General features: G+C 35.2%; 1 protein-coding gene across 6 annotated transcripts in view; it reads left to right on the forward strand.

Moving 5' to 3' along the window:
• SLC44A5 (solute carrier family 44 member 5) overlaps positions 1-22550 on the forward strand; it is a 370056-nt gene extending 347506 nt beyond the window's left edge. For 5 of the 6 annotated variants that reach the window (XM_058716941.1, XM_058716936.1, XM_058716942.1 and 2 more), the window contains 11 exons: positions 1340-1439; positions 3914-4006; positions 4483-4570; positions 5052-5314; positions 5974-6068; positions 13064-13167; positions 14219-14292; positions 15147-15217; positions 15330-15418; positions 16757-16841; positions 19087-22216. In XM_058716941.1, coding sequence (XP_058572924.1) covers positions 1340-1439; positions 3914-4006; positions 4483-4570; positions 5052-5314; positions 5974-6068; positions 13064-13167; positions 14219-14292; positions 15147-15217; positions 15330-15418; positions 16757-16841; positions 19087-19199 — 1175 coding nt within the window. In that variant the 3' untranslated portion in view covers positions 19200-22216. The other variant, XM_058716937.1, reaches the window with a different exon arrangement.
• Positions 22551-24912: the final 2362 nt, after the last annotated feature.

Below are 24912 nucleotides of genomic sequence, written 5' to 3' on the forward strand. Positions count from 1 at the left end.
GAGATGATACGTTACTAAGATCCTCTCACATCTCTGGGTTAGCTGATTTCTACTTGGAGATGTTAAGTGATATGTGCTGTAACATCAGAGTCTTGGTGGTATAACAATAGAATGAAATGAGTGCCCTGTCACTTGAAGTGTTCAAGCATGAGCAGAATTACTGTCTAGCAAGGATATAATGGAACAGATTCTTTCACAGATGGGAATTATAGCTTTCCCTTAAGTTTCTTCTATAGTTTCAGATTGTTATTAGCAGTGCTGTATTTCCTTAATTTTAAGATCCGTAATGTTTCACTTTTTAACATCTCTGAAGTCAGGATGCATCTTATGATCAATGAAAAGATGTTTAATGAAGGATTTTCTTATTTTTCCTAAAAAAGTTATTACTAAGTTAAATATGCATCTTAGAATTGAGGAAATATAATAATTAGGACCATCTGGATTCAAGTAAAAAGAAATTAATTTAAGGTAGCCAAAAAGAAAATTGGAACAAGCTAGGGGCAAGGCATTGGGACTTATTATAAGAATATAGAAGTGTCTCATCAAACTCAAAACAACAGAAAAGCAGCTGGACTTTCAAGTGTATTTGGATCCAGGAAACAGAAAGCCAAAAGAACCCAAGATTTCCTCTCTGCTCTGTTTCCTTAATATACATATACTTCATTCTTTCTTTGCAAATTCACTCACTTCACGTAAAGGTGGTTTTGACACAGTTCATTGAGTTTGTATAACTCAGAGGTCAAGAGCTTTATAACCTTTAATTCAAAACTGAAGTAGATTCCCTTGGTTCTAATTCTGAGACTTTGATCAGACAACTGGAGTTGGGTTTATACCCTGATTCTATCAATGGTAGCCATGATGAATGGAGTCACAAAATAAAAATGTGGCAGGCAAGAGCCTGCCCTGTCAGTCAGCAAGGTCAATTAATGAAGAGGCATTGTGAGCAGGGTCGACAGCTCAAAAAGTTTTTTCTGTAATTCTCTTAATCAATGAAGTGTAAGTGAACACATCTAAAATAACACTGCCTAGAGCAGCCCTTCCTTCTGTCTCATTTTTACAAATGGTGTGAAATGTTTCTATAGATAAAATGGAAGCCTGATCAACTGAGTTGTTCAAACTCTAGCTAAAGGTTTTAATCTAGACTTCTCAGCATTTCTTGGAGGTTTTGCAAGTGAATTTCTAAGATTGGCATTTGGGGAGAGGTAGCACTGCTTAAATTATGGAGAGTCAGAATTGGCAGAAATAATCACGAAACTCAGTCCTAACTTTTGCGGAGAAAGTTTGTTTTTTGGATTGATTTGTATCACACACTAATTTTTTTTTTTTTTCCTGTTTAAAGTGGTAATACTCTGCCTTCTTGAAGTGTTTATCATCCTCATGCTGATCTTCCTCAGGGAACGAATCCGCATCTCCATTGCCCTGCTGAAGGAAGGGAGCAAGTAAGACCCTGATGGAGAAACTCATATGTGTATCAGTCAGTCAAATCAGTCACTGCCTATTGTGTAGATGCCCCAGATGATTTTCCCTTTAAGAAGACTTGTTAAAGAAATCTGCTTTCCATCAGGAATTAAGTTCAGACGTTGCCAATAATTAGAAAGGTCATGCTAACAAATCCTTCAATATCTCCAAACCTCAATTATCATAGGGTGAAATAGGGCTCAAACCTATTAGTCTATGTATTAGCACTTTTTAAACACCAAATGTATATTAGGATAATAACGTGTGAGAGTGATAAGGTGCTATATAAAAGTAACTCGTATATTGTATTACTCCCATATTGAATCATATGTTAATATTGATGGTTAAGATCATTTGCAAAACTTTAAATCACCATAATTCTATAGTCAATTATATGCTATTACCATTTCTATATGAGTGACAAAATTTGCTAATAGAATAATTGATTCTAGGAGCACCAGACTATACATTTTATATATACAGCTCTTAATTCAGGAATTTTTTATTAAAAAATGCTCTAGGGGTGCCTGGGTGGCTCAGTCAGTTAAGCATCCAACTTTCAACTTTGGCTCAGGTCATGATCTCATGGTTCGGTTTGTAAGTTCAACTCTGCAGCGGGCTCTGTGCTGATAGCTCGGAGCCTGGAGCCTGCTTCAGATTCTGTGTCTCCTGATCTCTCCACCGCTCCCTCATTCATGCTCTGTCTCTGAAAAATAAACAAACATTGAAAAAAAAAATTTTAATGCTATAAAATAGGGGCTCCTGGGGCTCAGTCAATTAAGCATCTAACTTTTGCTTTAGGCTCAGGTCATGATCTCACAGTTTGTGAGATTGAACCCAGAAGTTGGTAAGTTCAAGCCCATCAGACTCCGTACTAACAGTGCAGAGACTGCTTGGGATTTTCTCTCTCTCCTTCTGTCTGCCTCTCTCTCTCTCAAAATAAATAAACTTAAAAAAATGCTATAAAATAAACACTAAAATTCATGCAGGGAGGTAATGACACCTACAGTTTCTAAACTATTCCAAAAAGTCACTTGAGGATAATACTTTAAACTTTTGAATACTGCATGGAAGAAACAAGAAAAGCATTACTATAAAGCCAACAGACCATCTTTCTATTTAGAACAATGGAAACTAAGTTCTAATGACCAGAGAGCAAATATTTTAAATCATCTGTAAGGATTATTTTAACAAAATTGTCATCTATAATTATAATAGTGCCACCTGAATCCAATGGTTTAAATAGTTAACATCAAGTTTGTTAAACCTTCCTTCCCATAATAACTGAAGCCCAATCATTAGCCACTGAAAACTACTGATATTCTGGGTTTATTTATTAAGTAATATGATACTGTAATTCACTGTAACTTGCCCCACTATTAACACCTCTGTGTGTGTGGGGGGGGGTGGGGGTAGAGGGCAATACAACTATGATAGGTTGATTTTTTTTTTTCAAGGGGAAGTTAGAGCTGGAATAAATTGCTGTGAGAATACAGGGTAAACATGAGATTCTCAATGATTCACCTAACAGCAGTATCTGCAGAAAGGTGACAAAACATAGCTCAAATAGGTGAACGAGGTAACAAATGCAAAAGGAATCTAAGATATGCCAATGCATTAGGAGTGGAAATAGTTCCATCATAATTCTCAGTGGCTAAATCAAACAGTATTGGGTTTTCAGTGTCATATGCTGAAAAGATCATTCAAAAGTAGGAACAGGGCTACTAGGATGGTGAACATTGCAGACACTATGACTTATGAGAAAATATCAAGGGAATGATTATACTGGAACATAAAAGAATAGTAACTTGAAGGGCTGCTATATGAAACAGGTGAACATTTCTTTTCCAAAAGGTAGTGGATGAGTAACAGTCCAGGATATGAGGAAGAACTTTCTAAATTTCATATGACAGAGAATAAGCTCTGTCATACAAAAGTAAGTCTTTACCACTCAATGTGGTTACTAGAAACAAACATATTTAGAAAATAGTATAGAAGGGATTCCTGAATTAGGGAGGGATTCTCACATTTGATCAGATGATGTTCAAGGTTCTCTCCAATTTTGAAAGTCTAAGAATATAAACAAAAGGAAGTACTATGATTATGATGTATCAAATCTTTGAGTCATAAGGAAATAGACAAAGACGAAAAAGTTTGGGGTATCAAATCTTTGAGTCACACAGAAACTTGGGGAACTTTGGGGAACTTTTGGCAGGAATAAAATATGAGCATTAAAAGAAGGCCTCTAATTTACTAAAAACAAATAAATAAAACTCAAGTAAAATGTAAAGCCAACCAAGAATATGCCAGAATGATTAGCAAAAAAGGGTCAATAGTTATTTCCACAGTTCTTGAATCAATTCAGTATAAAGCTTATTTCTAGTGTAAACAGAGAAAACTTTGAGAATTTATATCTTGTGGATCATTTTGAATTTCAACTATTGTTTTATTTCAGAGCCATTGGATATATCCCTACTACATTAGTTTATCCACTTTTAACTTTCATTTTCCTCTCCATCTGTATTTCCTACTGGGCGGTGATAGCAGTGTATCCTTTGGTAATTGACATCTTTAAACCTCAGGTCCACTCTGTTATTCAAGAACCAAGAGTTTGTGTCCAGTGTTTTCCATCCTGGGAAGACTAGAAACACACTAAAGGTTTTTTATTTTTGTTTTTCCTTTTTTTTTTTTTTTTTTTTTGCTAAGCTCTAAAAAAAAGTTTTTCTACTGATTGAATTTCCCCTCAGATAGGTCATATGGTAGATTTTGTTTTGTCTTCACATATGGTACTTCTTCTTGGCAATAACTGAAGAAAATTCCTTTGTATTTTAATGTTAAGGGATCACTCAGTACAGCTAACCCATCTTCTATCATTCTGGGTCTGAAAAATGTATGAATTATTAAAAGATTAGAAGTTTTTTTGAAGTTAATCTCTCAGTGGACTTTTGAGTGATTTGCATTATTTTCTTGTCTATCTACTTTCAATCTACCAGCAAATAGTTTATCCTTAATAGACTAACCCAGTTACTTGGCTACATCAGGGGTACCTGTATACAAAGTCATAACCCCAGAAGGGCAATGTAAACATGAAAATACAACCTGTGACCCAGAGGTAAGTAAAAGAAACTAACTCTTTAACTTACTTCAATACAGAAGTCTACTACATTTCACCTAGCAATTGTAAAAATCATTCTGAAATAGTGGCATTAATGGGAATCACTGTTAAGAAGGGAAGTGTGGATCAGTTGTTAGGAGAGCACTGAAAATGGCAGGCAGAATAGAGAGAAAGCACTATTCTTTCCTGAGCTCATCTGTTCTGTTACATACCCAACAAGCAGGTATGGTCAACAACAACACTAATAAATGTGAAATTTTAGCGGGGGCAGAGTGGTGAACATATCATGGAAAATCAAACACTTCCAGAGCTCATTAAAGAATAATATAAAGTGATGGGAGAGAAAGTAGGAATAACAGCAGAAGCTAATGGGGGAATAGTAGGACATGCAATTGGGGGCTACATAAGTGGAGAAAGGAAAGGTGTTATCTTAGAATGGCATTTAATATGATATCTGTATTTTTTTTTCTGAGTGTAGATTTTCAATACAACTGAAATTGCCAAAGCTTGCCCTGGGGCTCAGTGTAACTTTGCTTTCTATGGTGGAAAGAGCCTGTACCATCAGTACATCCCTACCTTCCAGATATTCAATCTATTTGTCTTTCTCTGGCTTATAAACTTCGTCATTGCACTGGGTCAGTGTGCCCTTGCTGGTGCCTTTGCTTCTTATTACTGGGCCTTGAAAAAACCTGATGATATCCCACCATATCCACTTTTTACTGCATTTGGACGAGCCATACGGTAAGTTTCACATTGAGCCCTACATCTATCTTCTCAGTTGTGTTTAGTGTGCTTGTAATTCAGTCTTATGCTTATGTAATTCAAGTGGAAAGGTAAAAATGAGGTCAAAGACATGATTTAAAATTCATGGATGTCCACTAGCTATGTCTGATTTTACAGCCACAGTTTTATAATCCCAAACCAGGCCGAAATCCTTGTAAAAGCCATAAGTTTCTGGTGGAGCACCTGGCTGGTTCAGTTGGTGGAGCATGTGACTCTTGATCTTGGGGTTGTGAGTTTGAGCCCCATGTGGGGTGTAGAGATTACCTAAAATCTTAAAAAAAAAAAAAAAAGCCATAGGTTTCTGGAGAGAAGTGGTAGGGGAGGGCACCAAATTAAAAATTAAGAATTAACTTAGCTGTGTCTCTCCATTGCTTCACCCAAACATTCTATTTGACTGTAATGTGCTATTGGTATCATTTTTGTAGATGAAGGGCAAAATAGATGTTTATCATTTAAAATCCTCTGTGAAGACTTTTATCAGTCTGAATAAGAAAGTGTAAGCAGCTCTTCCCTAGCAATCTGCCTGCAGATCCTTTTTACCTATTACAATTTTTTAGCATACTTTTAGTTAATAGTAAAGATATTTTAACTTTCATTACCATTTTATCTTTACCCAGATATCACACAGGATCCCTAGCATTTGGATCTTTAATTCTTGCATCAATTCAAATATTTAGAATAGTCTTAGAATACTTAGACCGCCATCTTAAAGGTAAGACTTCAGAATTATGTTTTCTCAGATTTCCTGACTTTTGTGAAGAGAATAGATTGGGGCAGAGAGTTGGGGAGAACATGATGACTACAAGTTGGACTAGGATAATAAGGATGGAGGTGGTCAGGCCAGGGATATGTTTGGAAGGAAAAGCCAGTGGGACTTGCTGAGAGGATATGGGGCAGGAGGGGATAGGAAGAGGAGCAGTGGTGAAGAAAAGAGAGAAAATGTGTGTGTGATGTTATTTTCTAAGATGTAGAAACCAGGAGAAGCAAATTTCAAAGAAAAGATGAAAAACTGTGTTTTGGCATGGTGGAGATGTGAAGCAAACCTGGGGCTCAGGACGAGTCAGGATTAAAATATAAATGTAGATGTCATCAGCATAAACCTTTACACATAACATATATAGTTTACAAACAAACTCTACTTTGAATGCACTTTAAAATATTTTATTGGCAAAACAATCTTCAAACAGAACAAAGTTGAATACTCCCAGATACCTCATTTCAAAATTTAATATAAAGCTACAGTAATCAGGGTGCCTGGGTGGCTCAGTTGGTTAAGCGTCCGACTTCAGCTCAGGTCACGATCTTGTGGTTCACAAGTTCCAGCCCCACATCGGGCTCTGTGCTGACAGCTTAGAGCCTGGAGCCTGCTTCAGATTCTGTGTCTCTTTGTCTCTCTGCCCCTTCCCTGCTTTCTGTCTCTCACAAAAATAAACATTAATTAAAAAAAAAAAAGCTACAGTAATCAAAACAGTGGGGGGGGGGGCACCTGGGTGGCTCAGTCGGTTGGATGTCCAACTTCAGCTCAGGTCATGATCTCACAGCTCATGAGTTCAAGCTCTGCATCGGGCTCTGTGCTGACAGCTCAGAGCCTGGAGACTGCTTCGGATTCTGTGTCTCCCTCTCTCTCTCTACCCTCCAGAGCTCATGCTATCTCTCTGTCTCAAAAATAAATAAACATAAAAAAAAAAGTGTGGTGCTGGTATAAGGACAGACACAGAGACCTGGAATAGAGAACCCTAAAATGAACCCTCACATATAAGGCCATTCAATGGGGAAAGGACCATTTTTTTCAATTAACATTTCTAGAAAAACTGGATATCCACATGCAAAAGGACTAAGTTGGGCCCATATTCTACACCATATACAAAAATCAATTCAAAATGGATCAAAGGCTTAAACACAAAAACTAAAACAAAAGTAAAACTCTAGAAGAAAGCAGAGGAGGAAATCTTTGTGGACACTGGATTTGATGAAGATTCCTTAGATGTAACACCAAAAGCACAGGCAACAAAAGAAAAAAAAAGATTAATTAGATTTCACACACACATACAAAAAGCTTGTGCATCAAAAGACATTACTAAGAGACATTACTAATGAAAAGACAACCATAGGAGAAAATATTTGCAAATCATCTACCAGATAAGCAATATTCAGAATATATAAAGAGCTTCTACAACTCAACAATAACAATCCAATTCAACATGAGCAAAGGATTCTTAAAATTATGTAAATTTTTTCAGCTTTATTGAGGTATAATTTGCAAAATTCTAATATATTTATAGTATACAACATGTGATTTGATATATACATACGTTGTGAAAGGAATCCCACATTCAAGGTAACAAACATGTCCATTACCTCATATATTTATCTTTTCTTTTTCTCCTTCCTTCCTTCCATTTCTTTTCTTTTCTTTTCTTTTCTTTTCTTTTCTTTTCTTTTCTTTTCTTTTCTTTTCTTTTTTTTCTTTTCTTTTCTTTTCTTTCTTTCTCTCTCATTATTTTTGATGAGAATGCTTAAATTCTACCTTTCAGCAAATTTAAATTGTACAATGTAGTATTATTAACTATATTCACCATGTTGTGCATTGGATGCTAAGACCTTTTTCATTACCTTTTTCACCCTTTCAACTTACAACTTCAAATTTGTACTTTTTACCAGTTCTCCCTATTTTCCCCATTCCCCAGCCTGTGGTGACCCCCATTCTAAGATGAGTTCAACATTTAAAAAAATTCTACATATAAGTGATATCATGTGTATTTGTCTTCTTCTATTTGACTTATTTCCCTTAGTATCATGCCCATCAAGTTCATCTGTGTTGCTGCAAAAGCAGGATTTCCTTTTTTAAAGGTGAATAATGTTCCTTGTGTGTTTATACCACATTTTCTTCATCCACTGATCCATTAAATGACATGTTTCCATACATTTATATTGTAAATGATGCTGCAGTGAACATAGGAATACAAATATCTCTATGAGACAGTGATTTCATTTTCTTTGAATATATACACAAAAGTAGAATTGCTGGATAGTATGATAGTTCTATTTTTAATTTCTTGAGGAACTTCCATACTGTTTTCCATAGTAGATGTACCAATTTACATTCCTACCACCAGTATACAAGAATTCCCTTTTCTCCACATCCACACCTCCACATCCTTATCTTTTGTCTTTTGGATAACAGACATCCTATCTTCTATCTCATTGTGATTTTTATTTACTTTCTCTGATAAGTAGTAATGTCAAGCACTGTTTCATGTACCTATTAGCTATCTTTATGTCTTTTTTGGGAAAATGTCTGTCTGGGTCCTTTGCCCATTTTTTAAAAATACGTATTTATTTTGGGGAGAGTGCAGTGGGGATGGGGCAGAGAGAGAGGGACAGAGGATCCAAAGCAGGCTCTGCACTGACAGGCAGACAGCAGTGAGCCCAATGTGGGGCTTGAACTCACAAATGAGATCATGACCCGAGGCAAACTTGGATGCTTAATTGACTGAACCACCCCGCTGCCCCGCCCCCCATTTTTTTAAATTGGGTTATTGTTTTTTGGTTTTTGCTATTAAGTTCTAGGAGTTCCTTGTATATTTTGGATATTAACTCATTATCACATATATGGTTTGCAAATATTTTCCCCTATTCCATAGATTGCCTTTTAATTTTGTTGATGGTTTCCTATGCTGTGCAGAAGCTTTTTAGTTTGATGCAATCCCACTTGTTTATTTTTTCTTTTGTTGCCTTTGCTTTTGGTATTAAATCCAGTCATTTCTAAGACCAATGTCAAAGAGCTTACCCTATGATTTCTTCTAGGAGTTTTATGGTTTCAGGTCTCCATTCAAATCTTTCATCCATTTTGAGTTGTTTTGTGTGGTCTAAGATAAGCGTCCAATTTTATTCTTTTGCATGTGGACATTCAGTTTTCCCAAAACAACTGAATTGAAGAGACTAACCTTTCTCCACTGTATATTCTTGACTCCTTCTTTGAAAATTAATTGAGCATATATACATGGGTGTACTTCTGGGCTTTCCATTTATTCTGTTCCATTCATTTGTGTGTCTATTTCTTTCCCAGTGCTATATACTATTTTGATTACCAATGCGTTGTAATATAGTTTGAAATCAGGACATGTAATGCCTTCAGCTTTGTTTTTCTTTCTTAATTGTTTTGGCTATTCAGTCTTTTGTGCTTCCAAACAAATTTTAGGATTGTTTTTTCCATTTGTGTGAGAAATTCCATTGGAATTTTGATAAGAATTACATTGATTTTTGTAGATTGTATTGGATATTATGTACATTTAATAATATTAATTTTTCCAACTCATGAATATGGAATATTTTCATTTATTTGTATCTTTATTTCATCAATGGCTTATGGTTTTCAATACACAAGTAATTCCCCACCTTAGTTAATTTTGTTTCTAGGTATTTTCTTGGTTTTGATGCAGTTTTAAATGGGATTGTTTTCTTAATTTCTCTTACCAATAGTTGGTTGTTAGTATATAGAAATGCAGCTGATTTTTGAATATTGGCTTTGTTTCCTATATTTCATTGAATTCATTTATTAGTTCTAATAGTATTTGTTTGCTGGACTATAGGGTTTTGTATAAATACTATTGTATTATCTGCAAAGACAATTTTATTTCAACTTTTCCAATTTTAATGCCTTTTACTTGTTTTATTGCCTAATTGCTCTGACTAGGATTTCCATTACTATGTTGAATAAAAATGGCAAGAATGGACATCCTTGTTTTCTTCCTGATTTTAGAGCAAAGGCTTTCAGCTTTTTACCATTGATTATGATGTTAGCTGTAGGCTTGTCATATATGGCTTTTATTATGTTGATGACTTATATAACCAATTTATTGTGAGTTTTTATGATGAAAGGAGGTTGAATTTTGTCAAATTAATTTTCTGCATCTACTGAGATGATGATTTTTATCCTTCATTTTGTTAATGTGGTACATCACATTTATTGATTTGCATGTATTGAACCATCCTTATATCCCTTGGATAAATCCACTTGATCTTGGTGTATTATCCTTTTAATATACTACTGAATAAAGTTTGCTAATATTTTGTTGAGGATTTTTGCATTTATAAATGATGGGTACATAAATATAATTTTTATATTCTTTTGATGAACACACTCCTTTATCACTGTATAATGGCCTTCATGTTATAGTTTTTGGCTTAATGTCTATTTTGTGTGATATAAGTAAAGTTATTCCCACTTTAGTTTGGTTTCTTTTTGCACGAAAAATATTTTCCCAATCCCTCACTTTCATTTCAAAACCTGTCTGTGTTTTTAAAGGTGAACTGAGACTCTTGTAGGTAGCTTATAGTTGAGTTTTTTTTTTTTTTTTAATCCATTCACTCTTTTGATTGGAGAATTTAGTTCATTTACATTATTGATAGTTATGGACTTTGTATTGCCATTTTGTTAATTATTTTCTGGCTGTATATTTTATGTCAAATGTCTTATAGTTCTATCAATCTATTTTAAGCTGATAACTTAATTTTGAATATGTACAAACACTCTACATTTTTATACTTTCCCCACATTTTATGCTACGGTGTTTTTGGTGACACAATTTACATATTTTTAGATTTTATATTGTAGTTGTAGTTATCTTTAATATTTTGTATTTTAATCTTTATACTAGAGTTGTGATTTACCTGCCACCATTACAATTTTAGAGTGTTCCAAATTTAACTATTTATTTACCTTTTATCAGTGAGTTTTATACTTTCACATATTTTCAGCTATCAATTAGCATCCTTTTCTTTCAGCCTAAAGAACTCCCTTTTACGTTTCTTGTAAGGCTGCTCTAGTGGTGATATACTCTTTCAGCTTTTGTGAGGAAAACTTTGTCCTTCATTCTGAAGGACAATTTTGCCACATTGAGTTTCTTCCTTGGCAGTTTTTTTTTTTCTTTCATCACTTTGCATATATCATTCCACTTCTTTTTTCTGGCCTATAAGTATTCTGCTGAAAAATCTGATAGTCATATGGAAGGAGGTAAAAGTCACTTTTCTACCACTGCTTTTAACTACCTTTCAACTTTTGAAAATTTAATTTTGTGTGTTTCAGTGTAGGTCTCTTTAGATTCATCTTTTTTGGTATTCTTTAGGCTTTCTGGATCTGGATGTCTGTTTGTTTTTGCAGATTAGAGAAGTTTTCCACCATTATTTCTTTAAATAAACTTTCTGCCCCTTTCTTTCTCTCCTCCTTTTGGCACCTCCATATTGGTCTGTTTGGTAGTGTCCAATACATCCATCACTCTATCCATTCTTTTCTCTTTTTGCTTCTCTAATTGGATGAATTCAACTGTCCAACCACAATGAGTGCTACCATATGTGCTTGTACAGAACTGCCTATTTGTGTTGCATAGTGCTGTGGGACTTGTGGTTATAAACCCCACTGGCTTTCAGAGCTAAGAGTTTTGGCGGCCTGTGCTTTGTGTGGTTGCCTTAAAAGTTGGAATTCTATATGTGCTGTCCAAACCTTTCACTCCTCAGGAAGAGCCTGATATTGGGGGGTATCTTCCTTATAGTATGGTTCTGTGCCAGAAATTGGCTTTACAGGAAGTTTGTCTAAACCTTTCCTACCCGTTTCACTATGGTCATTTTCTTAGTTTGCTGATGGGGTAGGAGTCATTCAGTTAGTCTCTGTTTTTTTCTCAGAAGACATTTTTCCACATGTAGCTGTACTTTAAGTGCATCTGCAGAAGGAGGGAAGTTCAGGAACCTCCTATGTCACCATCTTGGTCCCTTCTACAAAGGATTTGCATATACATTGCTCCAAAGAAGATACACAAATCACGAATAAGCACATGGAAAGATGCTCAGTATTATTCATTAGGGAAATGCAAATCAAAACTGTAATGTGGTTATGTGTAATGTGAAGGTACCACTTCACATCCATTAGAATGGCTATTTTAAAAAATGAAAATAACTAATATTTGTTGGATGAAGATAAACTAGGAACCTTAGTATATTGCTGATGGAAATGTAAAACGGTATAGCCATTGTGGAGAACATTATGGTGATTCTTCAGAAAGCTAAAGATAGAATTGCCATATGATCCAGCAATTTCACTTCTACAGGTATATACTCAAAAGAATTGAAAACAGGAATTGAAACAGAGATTTGCACACAAGTTTCACAGTAGCCAAAAGGTAGAAAAACCCAAATTTCCATTAACAGATAAAAGGATAAACAAAATGTAATATATACCTGCAATGGAATGTTGTTAGGCTCTAAAAAGGAATGAAATGATAAACATTAAAAACTTTGTTAAGTGAAATAAGCGAGACACAAAAAGATAAATATTGTATCATTTCACTTACATGAGGTATCTAGAAGAGGCAAATTCATACAAAATACAATAGAGGTTACCAGGAGCTGGGAAAAGGGGAGAATGAAGTGATTGTTTAATAGGCACAGAGTCTCTATTTGAGATGAAAAGTTCTGGAAATGGATAGTGATAATGGTGGTACAACACTGTGAATGCACTTACTGGATTGAACTGAACTGTACAGTATTTTACACAATTGAATTAATACACTTAAAATGGTTAAAATGGTAACTTTTATGTATATTTTACCACAATTGAAAAAAATTAAAAGCCTGTTTTTAAAGTTTTTGTGTTTTTGATTCCTAGAGTTTAGTCACAAATAATTCATCAATTTGAATATCTCATTTTCATAGAGGCCCAGAACAATATTTCTAAATTTCTACAATGCTGCCTGAAATGCTGTTTCTGGTGTTTGGAAACAGTGGTAAAGTTTTTGAACAGAAATGCCTATATTATGGTAAGTAGATTACTTTTTATTTACTAAGTTTCTTCTTTGCAAACCCCAACCCCATGTCTACATTTCCCATCTCTAACACTTTTTACATCATGCAGTTGAATTTACCACCATGATGATATAAGGATTTGTGAATCCAATGCATGATTCAGGGCCATGCTTTCCTAGTTGAGTAGTATGCTAACTGTACTTCATTATTACTGTTAATATCTTTTTAAAGAGGGAAAATATTTACCTTAGAAATTTTAAAATGTGCTAGAATGAAAAGATTTTGTGTGTCTTTGACATAGCTTAGTGGGAAGAAAGCTGAGTCTATGCATCACTCTGAGGAAAAAGAAAAAATACCTTCCTGGGATTCACATACAGAATGGTCTTTTTAAGAAATCTTATGTTGAAATGTGTGGGCATTGACCGGGCCTAACTGAATATGTTACTTATTTCCTATGGGAATAGGGAAGCTACTGAAGAGATTTTTTAAAATAGGAGCTCCAAAAGTATAATTCTAAAATTTAGCAACTACAACCTTATGATACTGGTTTGTTATCACCATGACACAGAGTCCGCAGGAGTGATCCAAATAGTCATGAAGATTCAAACTGTCATTAATTTACCTCCAGTGAGAATACTGTATTGAATCTCCTAATGAGTAAATCAAATGTATCAAAAGGCATTGGTTTCCTGAAAGTAATTATTAATTTGAATGCTGCAACACTTAACCCATTTACGATAAACCCTAGCCAAAACACTTCAAAGACAGAAGCCATGTCCTGATATTTGAGAAAAAGACATGCCTCTGTTTGGTGTGGTCTAATTCCCATGGAGTTTACAAGCATATAGCATCTGAAGTGCACCTTATTGTCAATGCCCCTGACAGCTGTGCAGAGTTGAGAACACATAGTTCCCATGTCTCTCACATACCCAAATGCTGGAAAGAGGAATGAGAGTAGCTGTTTGGGTGACAAGAGAATGAATTCATTTTCCTCTCACTGGGTTGTCTATTGGTCTTGTTAGGGTATGTTACTGACTCTAGAATAATATCAACTGTTTTCTTCAGATTGCAATATATGGCAAAAACTTCTGCAAGTCAGCAAGAGAGGCTTTCAATCTGCTGATGAGAAATGTTTTAAAGTAAGTAATCAGGTTGAATTTGCAAAAGACAATTTGGTGAACCTTGAGCATCATATACTTCACATGTTATTTAAAATGATGGTGGTCTTTTAGACATGAATATTATCTTTCAATTTGATAGATTTAAATCTACTCTCTCATACTATTTCTTTTTATATCTTAGAATTGTTGCTTCCCTCATTCATCTATATCTTCACACCCACTTGCATTTTATACATTTTTATTATCCCCACTACTCAAGAAATTCTCTACACGAACATCATGTTTCTGGCAATTTCCCTCTCCCAAAATTGACAGAGTCTGAATAGCAAAACCAGGGAAGATATGAAACATCCTCAGGAGTCAGGGTGTCTTAGACTTCAAAATAGGCTGACACCAATAGTGCCTGACAATGCCATCTTCTGTTTACTTCATCAAAATTAAGTCAGAACTTAATCCCCAGAGGCTGTCTTCATTCCTTGCACTGAACAAATGCCAAATAGAATTTCCATCAAAGACATATCAAAATGAGCTCAAAAAATTTAAATGCTTAAATTTTTTTTTAGTGTTTATTTTTGAGAGAGAGAGAGAGAGAGAGAGAGAGAAAGAGAGAGACAGAACCTGAGCAGGGGAGGGGCAGAGAGAGAGAGAGAGAGAGAGAGAGAATCCGAATACAGGCTCCAGGCTTTGAGCTATCAGCATAGAGCCTGATGCGGGGCTCAAACTCAGAAACAGCAAGATCATGACCTGAGCTGAAGTCAGACGCTCGACCAACTGAACCACCTAGGCACCCCATGAATTATTTACTTTAATAAATTTCAAGTAACAAATGTAATTTAAACACAAAATTATACTTTCTTTTTTCTGATTCTTAGAGTTGCAGTTATGGATAACGTTACAGACTTTGTACTAATCCTGGGGAAAATTCTAGTTACTGGATGTATAGGTAAGTAATAATAATAAACATAACTTTAGAAGGTATTAGGAGAAACTCCTTTACTACAAAAACCTATTCCTTTGCAAGTACATAATAGACATGTTCTGCCTTTCCAATGTAGGTGTGCTGGCCTTCTTACTCTTCACACAAAGATTGCCAACGATTATAGAAGGACCAACATCTTTAAATTACTACTGGGTACCTTTGCTGGTAAGAGCTGGTGTCTTACTTCAGGCTTCTATAACAAAAATATCATAGATTGGGTGGCTTAAACAAGAATTTATTCCTCACAGTTCTGAAGGCTAAGAAGCCCAAGATTAAAGTGCCCACAGATTCAGTTCCTGGTGAGAGCTCTCTTCCTGGTTTGCAAAGGGACACCTTCTCATTGTATCGTAATATGGTGGAGAGAGAGGCCATCATCTCTCCTATCTCCTCTTACAATGGCACTAATCCCACTGATTAAGGCCCAGCCTCATGACCTAATTACCTCCCTCAAACCTCACCTCGAGATAACATCACATCGGGGATTAGATTTCAACATATGCATTTTGAGAGGTCACAATTCATTCATAGCAACTGGGTAACACTGACTGATCAGAGATGACAGAAGAAAAAGCAAAAAGGAATTAGAAAAATAAAGACAGCTAACATTATTGGCCTTACTTTGTGCCAAGCCTTATTCTGCTTTAGATTGTATTCCTTAGAAACAACCTCTGAGAGAGAGGATTGCATGTGGAAGGTTTATTACGAAGTGCTCTCCTGAGATACCCTTGAAAAAGGAAGTAAGGAGGCAGACATGGGCAAAGGAAGAAGCTGACCGATGCTGCATTTATAGCTGAGCCCTCAGACATAATTACAGGAAGTTCTGACAAAAGAATTTGCATGCTGCATCAGGCAGCTGTTGGCCAGGGGTCGTCCCCTAGATGGGGCTATAAGCTTGGGTGAGGCAGTCCCAGCAGTGAGGGCAATTCCTAATGAGGGAACCTGCTCAGTCATCAGCAGCCTACATTCCTAACTGGGGGATAGATGCAGCAGCTGGAGAGGACCTGGGAGGAGCCCTGCAGTATGTATAACAATTAACTCACTCCATATGTCAGAGCCCTGCAGTATCTATAACAATTAACTCCATATATCATAAATATTATTGCTATTCACATTCTTCCCTTGCCCACCAATAACTTGTTATGGGAGGCAGCAGGCACAGTGAGGTTAGGTAACTTGTTAACTGAGAGCCTGACATGTGATTCAAACCTAGGCAGTGTGTTACGTTAACTCCCATGCTTTACTGCCTTAAAAAAAAAAAAAAAATTGGGATATTTTTGGTGGGCATTTGGGATAGGGGTAAAACAACTGGCAGGTAATCTAATACATTTAAATCCCAGTACAAGGCACCCCAAAACGTTACCATTGGATTTCCTTGGTCTTTATATTGAAATATTTTCTAACATAGGGTACTTCAAAGTTTCTCTTCATGACTTTCATTTAAAGCTGCATTATTGTTCTTCTGGCTGAGTTAATAACATCTTCATTTTCTTTACTCATTTACAGACAGTCATTATTGGATCTTACCTAGTTGCACATGGGTTCTTCAGCGTCTATGCAATGTGTGTTGATACAATTTTCATCTGCTTCTGTAAGTTTTCAGTATATGTGTTTCCCCCCTTTGGAGAGTAACTGAAAGATAAGAAGGTTAAGACCCATGTCCTTATCTGGCTTGTGGATTTGCTATGACCTGGCTGCAACTACCAAATAGTGCTTATTTGAAAAGAGACATTGTTTAGTAGATGCTCTTTAAACCTTAACATCTGAGAGAATGGAGTTTGCAAAGCACAGCAGGGTCAGCCACTGAAATGAACCTCAGGCTTCATGGCATGGTGTTAGTACTTTCAAATTTAGTATTTCTTAGTGTTTTCAAATTTATGATAATGAGTGGATTCTCTTGTGTTTTATTAACAGAACTGAGAATATGACTGGGCTTTGAGACTGGACTTTAGGAATTCTTTGAAGAGAGCCTTTATAGATTCTGATAGAGCCAAGCTGGCAATGGTTTCAAAGACACATACAGCCAATTCATACTAGACAGATAGGATTCATAGAGGAGAATGCCCAGGAAACAGATCAGTTCTGATGCTTAGAGTTAAAATACTTCCTATGAACTTTGATCACTGACTTTGCTGTGCTTCTGGGTGGCATGTGTAACTCAGAATGGATAGGTTTTCTATCAGTAGCTCCTCTTAAAATCCCTGGAGAACCTAGCACCTTAGGAGCTTGATCTGGCCTTCACTTTCAGGCTAGAGAAAGTAGGCTCTGAGGATGAAAGAACAAATTGTTAGCCATACAGCTGTACCTTCTGAGAGATCATTTCTCTGGCACATTGCTCTTAAGAAAAGCAGAGAAAACATTCTGTGAAGGCATTATTGAGTGATCCAGTTGTATAAAACTGACTATTTATTTATTTGGGGGCATAACTCACAAGGAGACACAGAACCTAAAGCAGGCTCCAGGCTCTGAGCTGTCAGCACAGAACCCGACACGGGACTCAAACTCACAAGCCCTGAGATCATGACCTGAGCCAAAGTCAGATGCTTATCTGACTGAGCCATCCAGGTGCCCTGAAACATGGCATCTTTTTTACATTACAAGGCAATGAGAAGTCTGGTCCCAGTATGAGAAAACAGTAGTAGTTGTAGATGATTATTAATGTGATCCATACTAGGCATCCTAACAATGTCTCAAATGGTAATAACAATATAGATATATGATCTATCATATAGAAATATGATGAAGGTGAAAGAACAAAAATGTTCAGTGTCCATCATATTCCCCCCTTAGCTTTTCATTTTGTATGTAAGGAAGGTCACTATGAAGTCTAATGCAAAAATCTAAATCATCCAACCATTCCCAAAAGATAAGGATGAAAAATAATTTAGATTTATTCCATAAATCCATAATTATCCTATATGATTTTATATATTTCTTATCCTTTGTCATAATAAGGACTATGAATAACAAAATCTTTTTTAATATACCAGTGAAAACATAGAATTAAGTTGTACTTGTATGTTTATTGATAGATATTATCTGCTGCAAATTGCATGTAGCTTTTAGGAAAGCTAATTACACGCTGACTTGTCTTTGCTTCTCAGCATCTTCTGATGCTTTCCCTGAAACACCCAATATGTGTTAGTGAACACACCATCATTTAATTACTAGCCTAGGCACAATAGGAAGTTAAATTCATGTATTACGTGAAGTCAGAGAACATTAGTTTTCTAATGCAATCTGAAGGGATTTAAAACAGGATGCCTTATATAGTTAAGTAGGACAAGAACTGAACTAAGTGACAAGAGGCTGGATCCTCACCTCATTCCGATTGCCTCAGAGCTTTTGACTTCAGGAGGATCATTTCGTATAGCCGGGCCTCCCGTTTCTTCATCTGTAACATTAGGGTGTGGACTACCATTAAAAGTGACTTTGAACTCTGAAAATGAATTATTGTTCTACATTTATCACAGGATCATACACTTTTTGTTCAGATTCATCTCCGAGGATGTGACATTTTACCGTTCTGAAATGAACAGTCACCATTGAGAGATAATACTTTTGAAAGGACATGAAAGATCTTATTAGCCTTTACACTACCAAAATAAACCTCTTTGAGCATTGGGGGGGATTTAGGAAGTTTTAGTGCTTCCTGTCAGAAGTTGAAATTTCTTACTTTGTCGAGCATCAGCAACTTAATGGTACTAATTTGTCTTATATTTGACTTTCTAACACTAATTTCTCTGATTTTTCCCTGTTTGACTCTCCAATTTCTAAAAATATTTAATTGTGCTGCCGCTTGCTGCTTTTGCCTGCTTTGGCTGCTGCATATACAGGTGAAGATCTGGAAAGAAATGATGGATCCACAGAAAAACCCTACTTCCTAGCCCCTACCCTGCACGGAACTCTGAACAAGATGCAACTAGTTTCCCAGAAGCAGAAAGAGTAGAAAAGCTCCAAACAGTGACATTCATTTTTAAATAGAAGTTTTGTAAATTAGATCATGTGTAACTCAAAAATGAGGCTTTTGAGTCATGTGAAATTTCTATGCTTATTGCTGAAAAGCCAGAACCTGGTACCACTTGAGGTGACAGACATTTGATGACAGTAGCCTCTGTGAACTAGGATACTTTATAGACTGTGGTCCCAGCCGAAGAGCAAGGTGTAAATGTCAAACATATTTTTAAAGCCTATAGCTGAAAGTGTTTAAAACAATACTTTTATAACTCAGAGTGCTGTTTCCCATTGCAGCACTTTGATAGCCTTTCTTTTTATAAATGTGTTTGTAAAAGATATTCAGGCAATTTTTGAAAGCACTATAAATGTATCATCAATTAGCCATAAAAAAGATTGATAGAGTTAACCAGCTTATGGTACTAAATTTGTAAATATGGTACTATGCCTATATAGCTGCTCAAGCTAGTGGACAGCTATCTAAACTGTGATTAAATTTGTATTCATGTTTCTCTAGGAAGTATATTTCAGTACATGATTCAAGACCATAATATACATAGAGATGTTAATGTTATGCAAGTTCCATAGAGAGCATTATTAGGTAAAAATTACTGTGAAACCTTCATAGCCCACTTCATTTTAGTGTAATTATATTCATAGTGAAGCTGAATCTGAGTTCTGGAATACCATTTCCAATGATATGAACCTCTGGCCACTGTGAAAATATTCTGAACAAAACTGAAATGGCCATGTAATGCATGCCTCTTGTCTCTAACCCAAACAGAGACAAATTCCTATTTCCCTATTCCTGCCATATAGAAAACTGGAATGGATTTGTTTCAGAAGAGTGATTATGTCTTTTATAAGCACACCTGTTTTTATAAGCAAACCTGTTTTTCTAGATTAAAGACATTGTTTGGCTTCATTCTACAAAAGGTTTAGTTTGAGTTCAACTTTGGGGAAAGAGAATAGATGAGTAAGACCTTCAGATTTTACTCTAAGGAAATATACCTAAGCACTCCATAGGTACCTTGTCTGGTACCTTTACAGGGGTATATACTGTGGGTTAGGAAATCTCCCTCAGAGCTTAGCAGGAAAGTTATTTTTATACTCCACCCCTGCTGGCCAGAGCAACAAGTTGGTTTCTGGCAACCATCCCCTTAGTCTTTTGTATGGTGGAGCAAAGCATAAATCAGACACTCAAGCACTTTTCCTGCCCAATCTCTGTGTGCACGTTTGTATGATTTGGCTAATGGTATAAAAGTTACCCCAAAAGGAACACTTAATCAAGGAGTATTGTTTTGGCTTGTACACTAAACTTGTGTATAAGAATTATTTAATTGTTGACAGAAAGGAACGTGTTGATCTAACATTTTGATCTAAATATGATCCATGAATTTTTATTAAAAAGAGTCAGAAATGTATCATTGTGCCACAAGTTAATATAAAAACTAATTTCTTTAATGATTCTGAAGTATGGGAACCTAGATGTAGACTAACTCTGTGACAGCTTAAATAAGGAAGATTTTCAAAACAGTGGTCTTTATAACGGCCACCATCTTGTTCTTAGTTTCTTGAGAGCATTATAGTCAAAAGTGTCACTTGTCTTCACATCTTGACCAAGGGCCTTCTTCACTCTCATTCTCCTTGAATCATAATTCAGAGAAGAGTGATAATCTATCTTTCTGGATGGTTATAATTATTAGTCAATAGTACAGAAGTTACAACTGAGATCTAGTAAATAGTTACCTCTCAAGTGTTGAAAAGTGATAGGAAATAAATCCCCTTTCAGAGTAATCTAATGTTGATACATAATCATGAAACAAAACAATTTTAATTGTTTTGTATGCATCAGAATCGCTCTGAGAACTTGTTATAAATATAGATGCCTGTGCCCCTTCCTTAAGAAATTCTGAGATGATGTATTTGGGTGCAGGGCAGCTTGTGAATTATTATAAAATTCTCTAGCTGATTCTGATACACATAAAACTTGGAAAATCACTTGAATAAAATACAAATCAACATGTGAGAAACTGATTGGCTTATTTTCTCCTTACATTCTTGGCTGTTCCAGGAGCTAGAAAATTAAGACAAAGATTAATTTGGAGACTTCTAATAGTCACAACTTCTGCATTTAGAATCTTAGACTAGATGGGGCCCGTATATTAAATATTTAACATTATATATGCTGGTTAGACCAAAAAATTCACTAGAGTAAAAGTGTTCACTGCCTAAATGGAGGCACATTCTAAAACTGGCTATATTTTAAGGATATAACCCGTTGGTGAAAATCATAGGAAAAGGAATGCTGTTTGGCTCAATATTTTTAAATAACTTCTTTACTACTTAGAGATTCGTCCTTTAAGTGTAGAAGTTTTAACTATATATGGGCTTATTTCTAGTCAGAAAAAAATATTCCCCACTAGTTACTTTTTGTGTAATTGATAGTAAAAATGAGTATTGTTTTTGAGGGGGAAAAATAGAAGCTGTTATCTTACAAAGCAATTAAAGTCATAACTGCAAAAAACATTTTTTTCAAAACATGCAGTTTAAAATATACTGAAATTTCACAAATCTTATTTTTTAAAACTATGCTACATAAATTGTTGATTGCAAAACAAAAGAAATTTTGACACATATGGTAATTTGGGAAGTGAATTGAGTACATACTACTTTTCAGGAATTTGAAGGTGAATTTAGAAATTCCTGGGGGATTTTTTTTTTCTTTTTTAAGTTTGCTATCCAAAAGAAGGTAAAAGTTATTTCCTCAATCATGCAACTGAGAAGCATGCATATTGACAGAATATGAGCTGGTACACACAATGAGATAATATTTTACTAACATAATAACAAGGGCTGCTTGTTTTCTCATAGGTATGTTTACAATAATGTTGATGCCAAAACTGTGCTATTAAAAAAAAATCTTAAACTGCTGTAAAGCAAGTATGCAGTAGATGGCGACGTTACTTCTCTTACAGTTTTGCTTTGATATTTACTCTGTGCCATTCTTCCTCCTAGTGGAAGATATGGAAAGAAACGATGGTTCTACTGAAAGGCCCTATTACATGAGTCAGTCTCTCCTGAAGATTCTGAACGAGCCAAGTATGCAAACTAAGAAGCCTTAGAAGTGCAAACTGTGGTCATCGTGCAGCGGTGTGTTACCAAATCTTCATCTGCTGTGTCTGCACAACGCTAGCTTCATAAGTGCTTTGTGTTGGGAACACTGTATTCATGACCTTGTTGGCTTTTATTTGCATGTTTAATACCAAAGCTTATACTGTAATATGTGAAGCCATCTGAAGTCGCAAGGGAATTGTTAATAACATGGTACATTTTTATACTAAGATCTTCTGTTTTGTAATTCATTTTTAAATAGAGTGGCTTGGATGTTTTGAAAACACCAGTGAATATGTTCATATTCTTTTAAATACTGGATTGAAAAATGATACATTATTTGAATTGATAGCTCCTAATATATTTTTTAAATTGCAACTAAAAGACTTCTGCAGGGAAAATTGGTAAACAAACTGAAAGAGAAAATTTTAAAGTTTTCCCAACTCCCGTTTGACAGTAAATTGGTAAAAGGACTGCCTGCTCCAGATTTTGCTCTAAGTATAGAATGTTTCCTATTAAACAAATTGCCAACCATCCAGCCTTTACTACTTCGTCCTCTCTGACAAAGTGCCTTACTGGCTGTTTAATATTACCCAGCTTTTGTGGGCAAGTTTACAAACATCGTTTAAACACACACACACACACACACACACACAGAACCTGCAATGTTTAGTGATTGAAACAAGTCTTCTTGCATTTGTTTCCCTCTTAGCTCACTGACTGGAAACCACTTGTCATTTCAGTATGTTTGAGATCCTAGTGACTATGTAGAGTACGTTTTGCAGCATAAACAATTTCCCTTGCGCCTAGTGGACATTCACAAATGTGTACTACACGCAAGAAAAAAAACCTGAAAGGATGCTTGTTGATCTTTTTTTTTTTACACTAAAAGTGAGAAGTTTAAAACATCTAATCTTTTCTATAGTAGATCTTTGAAAATACAATAGGTGTAAGACTACATTTCTCAGTGTTTTATACAGTTTGGAAAGGGACACTTTGAAAAATTATAAAGGGAAACTCTACCCCTGCAAAGGGTGCTCATAGCTGTCATGTACTGAATTAGCTCTGTTTTAAATGATTATTATCATCAAGGAGTGTTCTATGTATTTTATTTCATTTTCTAACTTTTGATATGAAATAATCAGTTTATTTATAATGTTAACTTTTATTGTGCTAATATAAACAGAACATAATTTGTAATTAAATTTTAAATAATTTTACTAGTACTACTAACTTGAAAGAAAATGAATTCAGTTTGTTACTCAATGTTAAAGTATTTACCCCAAGGGAATGTCCATCAAATATGATAATTTGTGAAAGCTTTGAGAATCAACAGTAAGTTACTGTCAGCTTATCTATGATCACATTTGTTTGAATGTGACTTTAGATATTCTTTTATGCCAAAAAACTCACATGAGCACATGACAGTCTGAGCTCTATAATCATTGTGCTTCTGCTGTGCAGAAATATTAGGAACATATTGTCTAAATATCTTTGATAAATAAAATGTTTAATAATGAAATTTGCTGTTACTCATCGTTTTAAATGTTTTTTTTCTTCTAATAAAGATTTAGATAAAAAAAACGTTTTTGTTTCTTTAAGCTAGAAAATGTGAAAAGCTTTAGTGTTTAAAACCTACCATAGTATAACAGAATCTTCTCTTTATCAACAAAGGTGATTTTTTTTAACATCTAAATTTATCTTTTTAAAAATTTCTATTTTTCTCTAGCTGTGCACTGATTGTGAGATCAAATAATGGAAACTGATAATTTATCTAAAGTAAATATATCAAAACGAATGGATAAGAGATGGATTTTTTAAAACCCAAACAGTGACCTGAATTAGTTGGTCTTTGTTTTAATTTGCCAAAAGTTTGCTCTGTCCCTCCTTTGGTTTTACCAACATTGTATGAAGCAAATTTCATCATTTTAAAGGCAGGGATGAATTTAGAGAACATACAAAATGTCAACACTGACTAACAATAGTTTGCCAAAGCAAGATTAAGTAGACCTATCACTGTTTAACTTAAGCTAAAAGATTTCTTAGGTCTAGCTATTCCTTGACAAATATGTAAGAATCTATTTTTTAGTTGAATTATGTTAAATCTTCAAAATTAATTTTTTCTTTAATATTTAAAGGATTTCTTTAAATGAAAACATAAAACAATATTACATTTTTCAATGTCCTTTTAAAATGTTACAAATTGAATTAGGTATTTTTTTTTTTTTATTTTTTATTTTTTTTTATTTTTGGGACAGAGAGAGACAGAGCATGAACGGGGGAGGGGCAGAGAGAGAGGGAGACACAGAATCGGAAACAGGCCCCAGGCTCCGAGCCATCAGCCCAGAGCCTGACGCGGGGCTCGAACTCACGGACCGCGAGATCGTGACCTGGCTGAAGTCGGACGCTTAACCGACTGCGCCACCCAGGCGCCCCTGAATTAGGTATTAATTAATGATTCTTATTTAAAATAAAGATATAGTTTGGTTTCCAGAAGAAATCTAAATTCTGCTTTAAATCTTATTAACTCCTACTTTAGATAAGGGACTAATCATATTTCTAAATAAAGTGTTTGAAATTGGATTATGATTAGA

Source organism: Neofelis nebulosa, chromosome 2, assembly GCF_028018385.1.
Source record: "Neofelis nebulosa isolate mNeoNeb1 chromosome 2, mNeoNeb1.pri, whole genome shotgun sequence".
Classification (NCBI taxonomy): domain Eukaryota; kingdom Metazoa; phylum Chordata; class Mammalia; order Carnivora; family Felidae; genus Neofelis; species Neofelis nebulosa.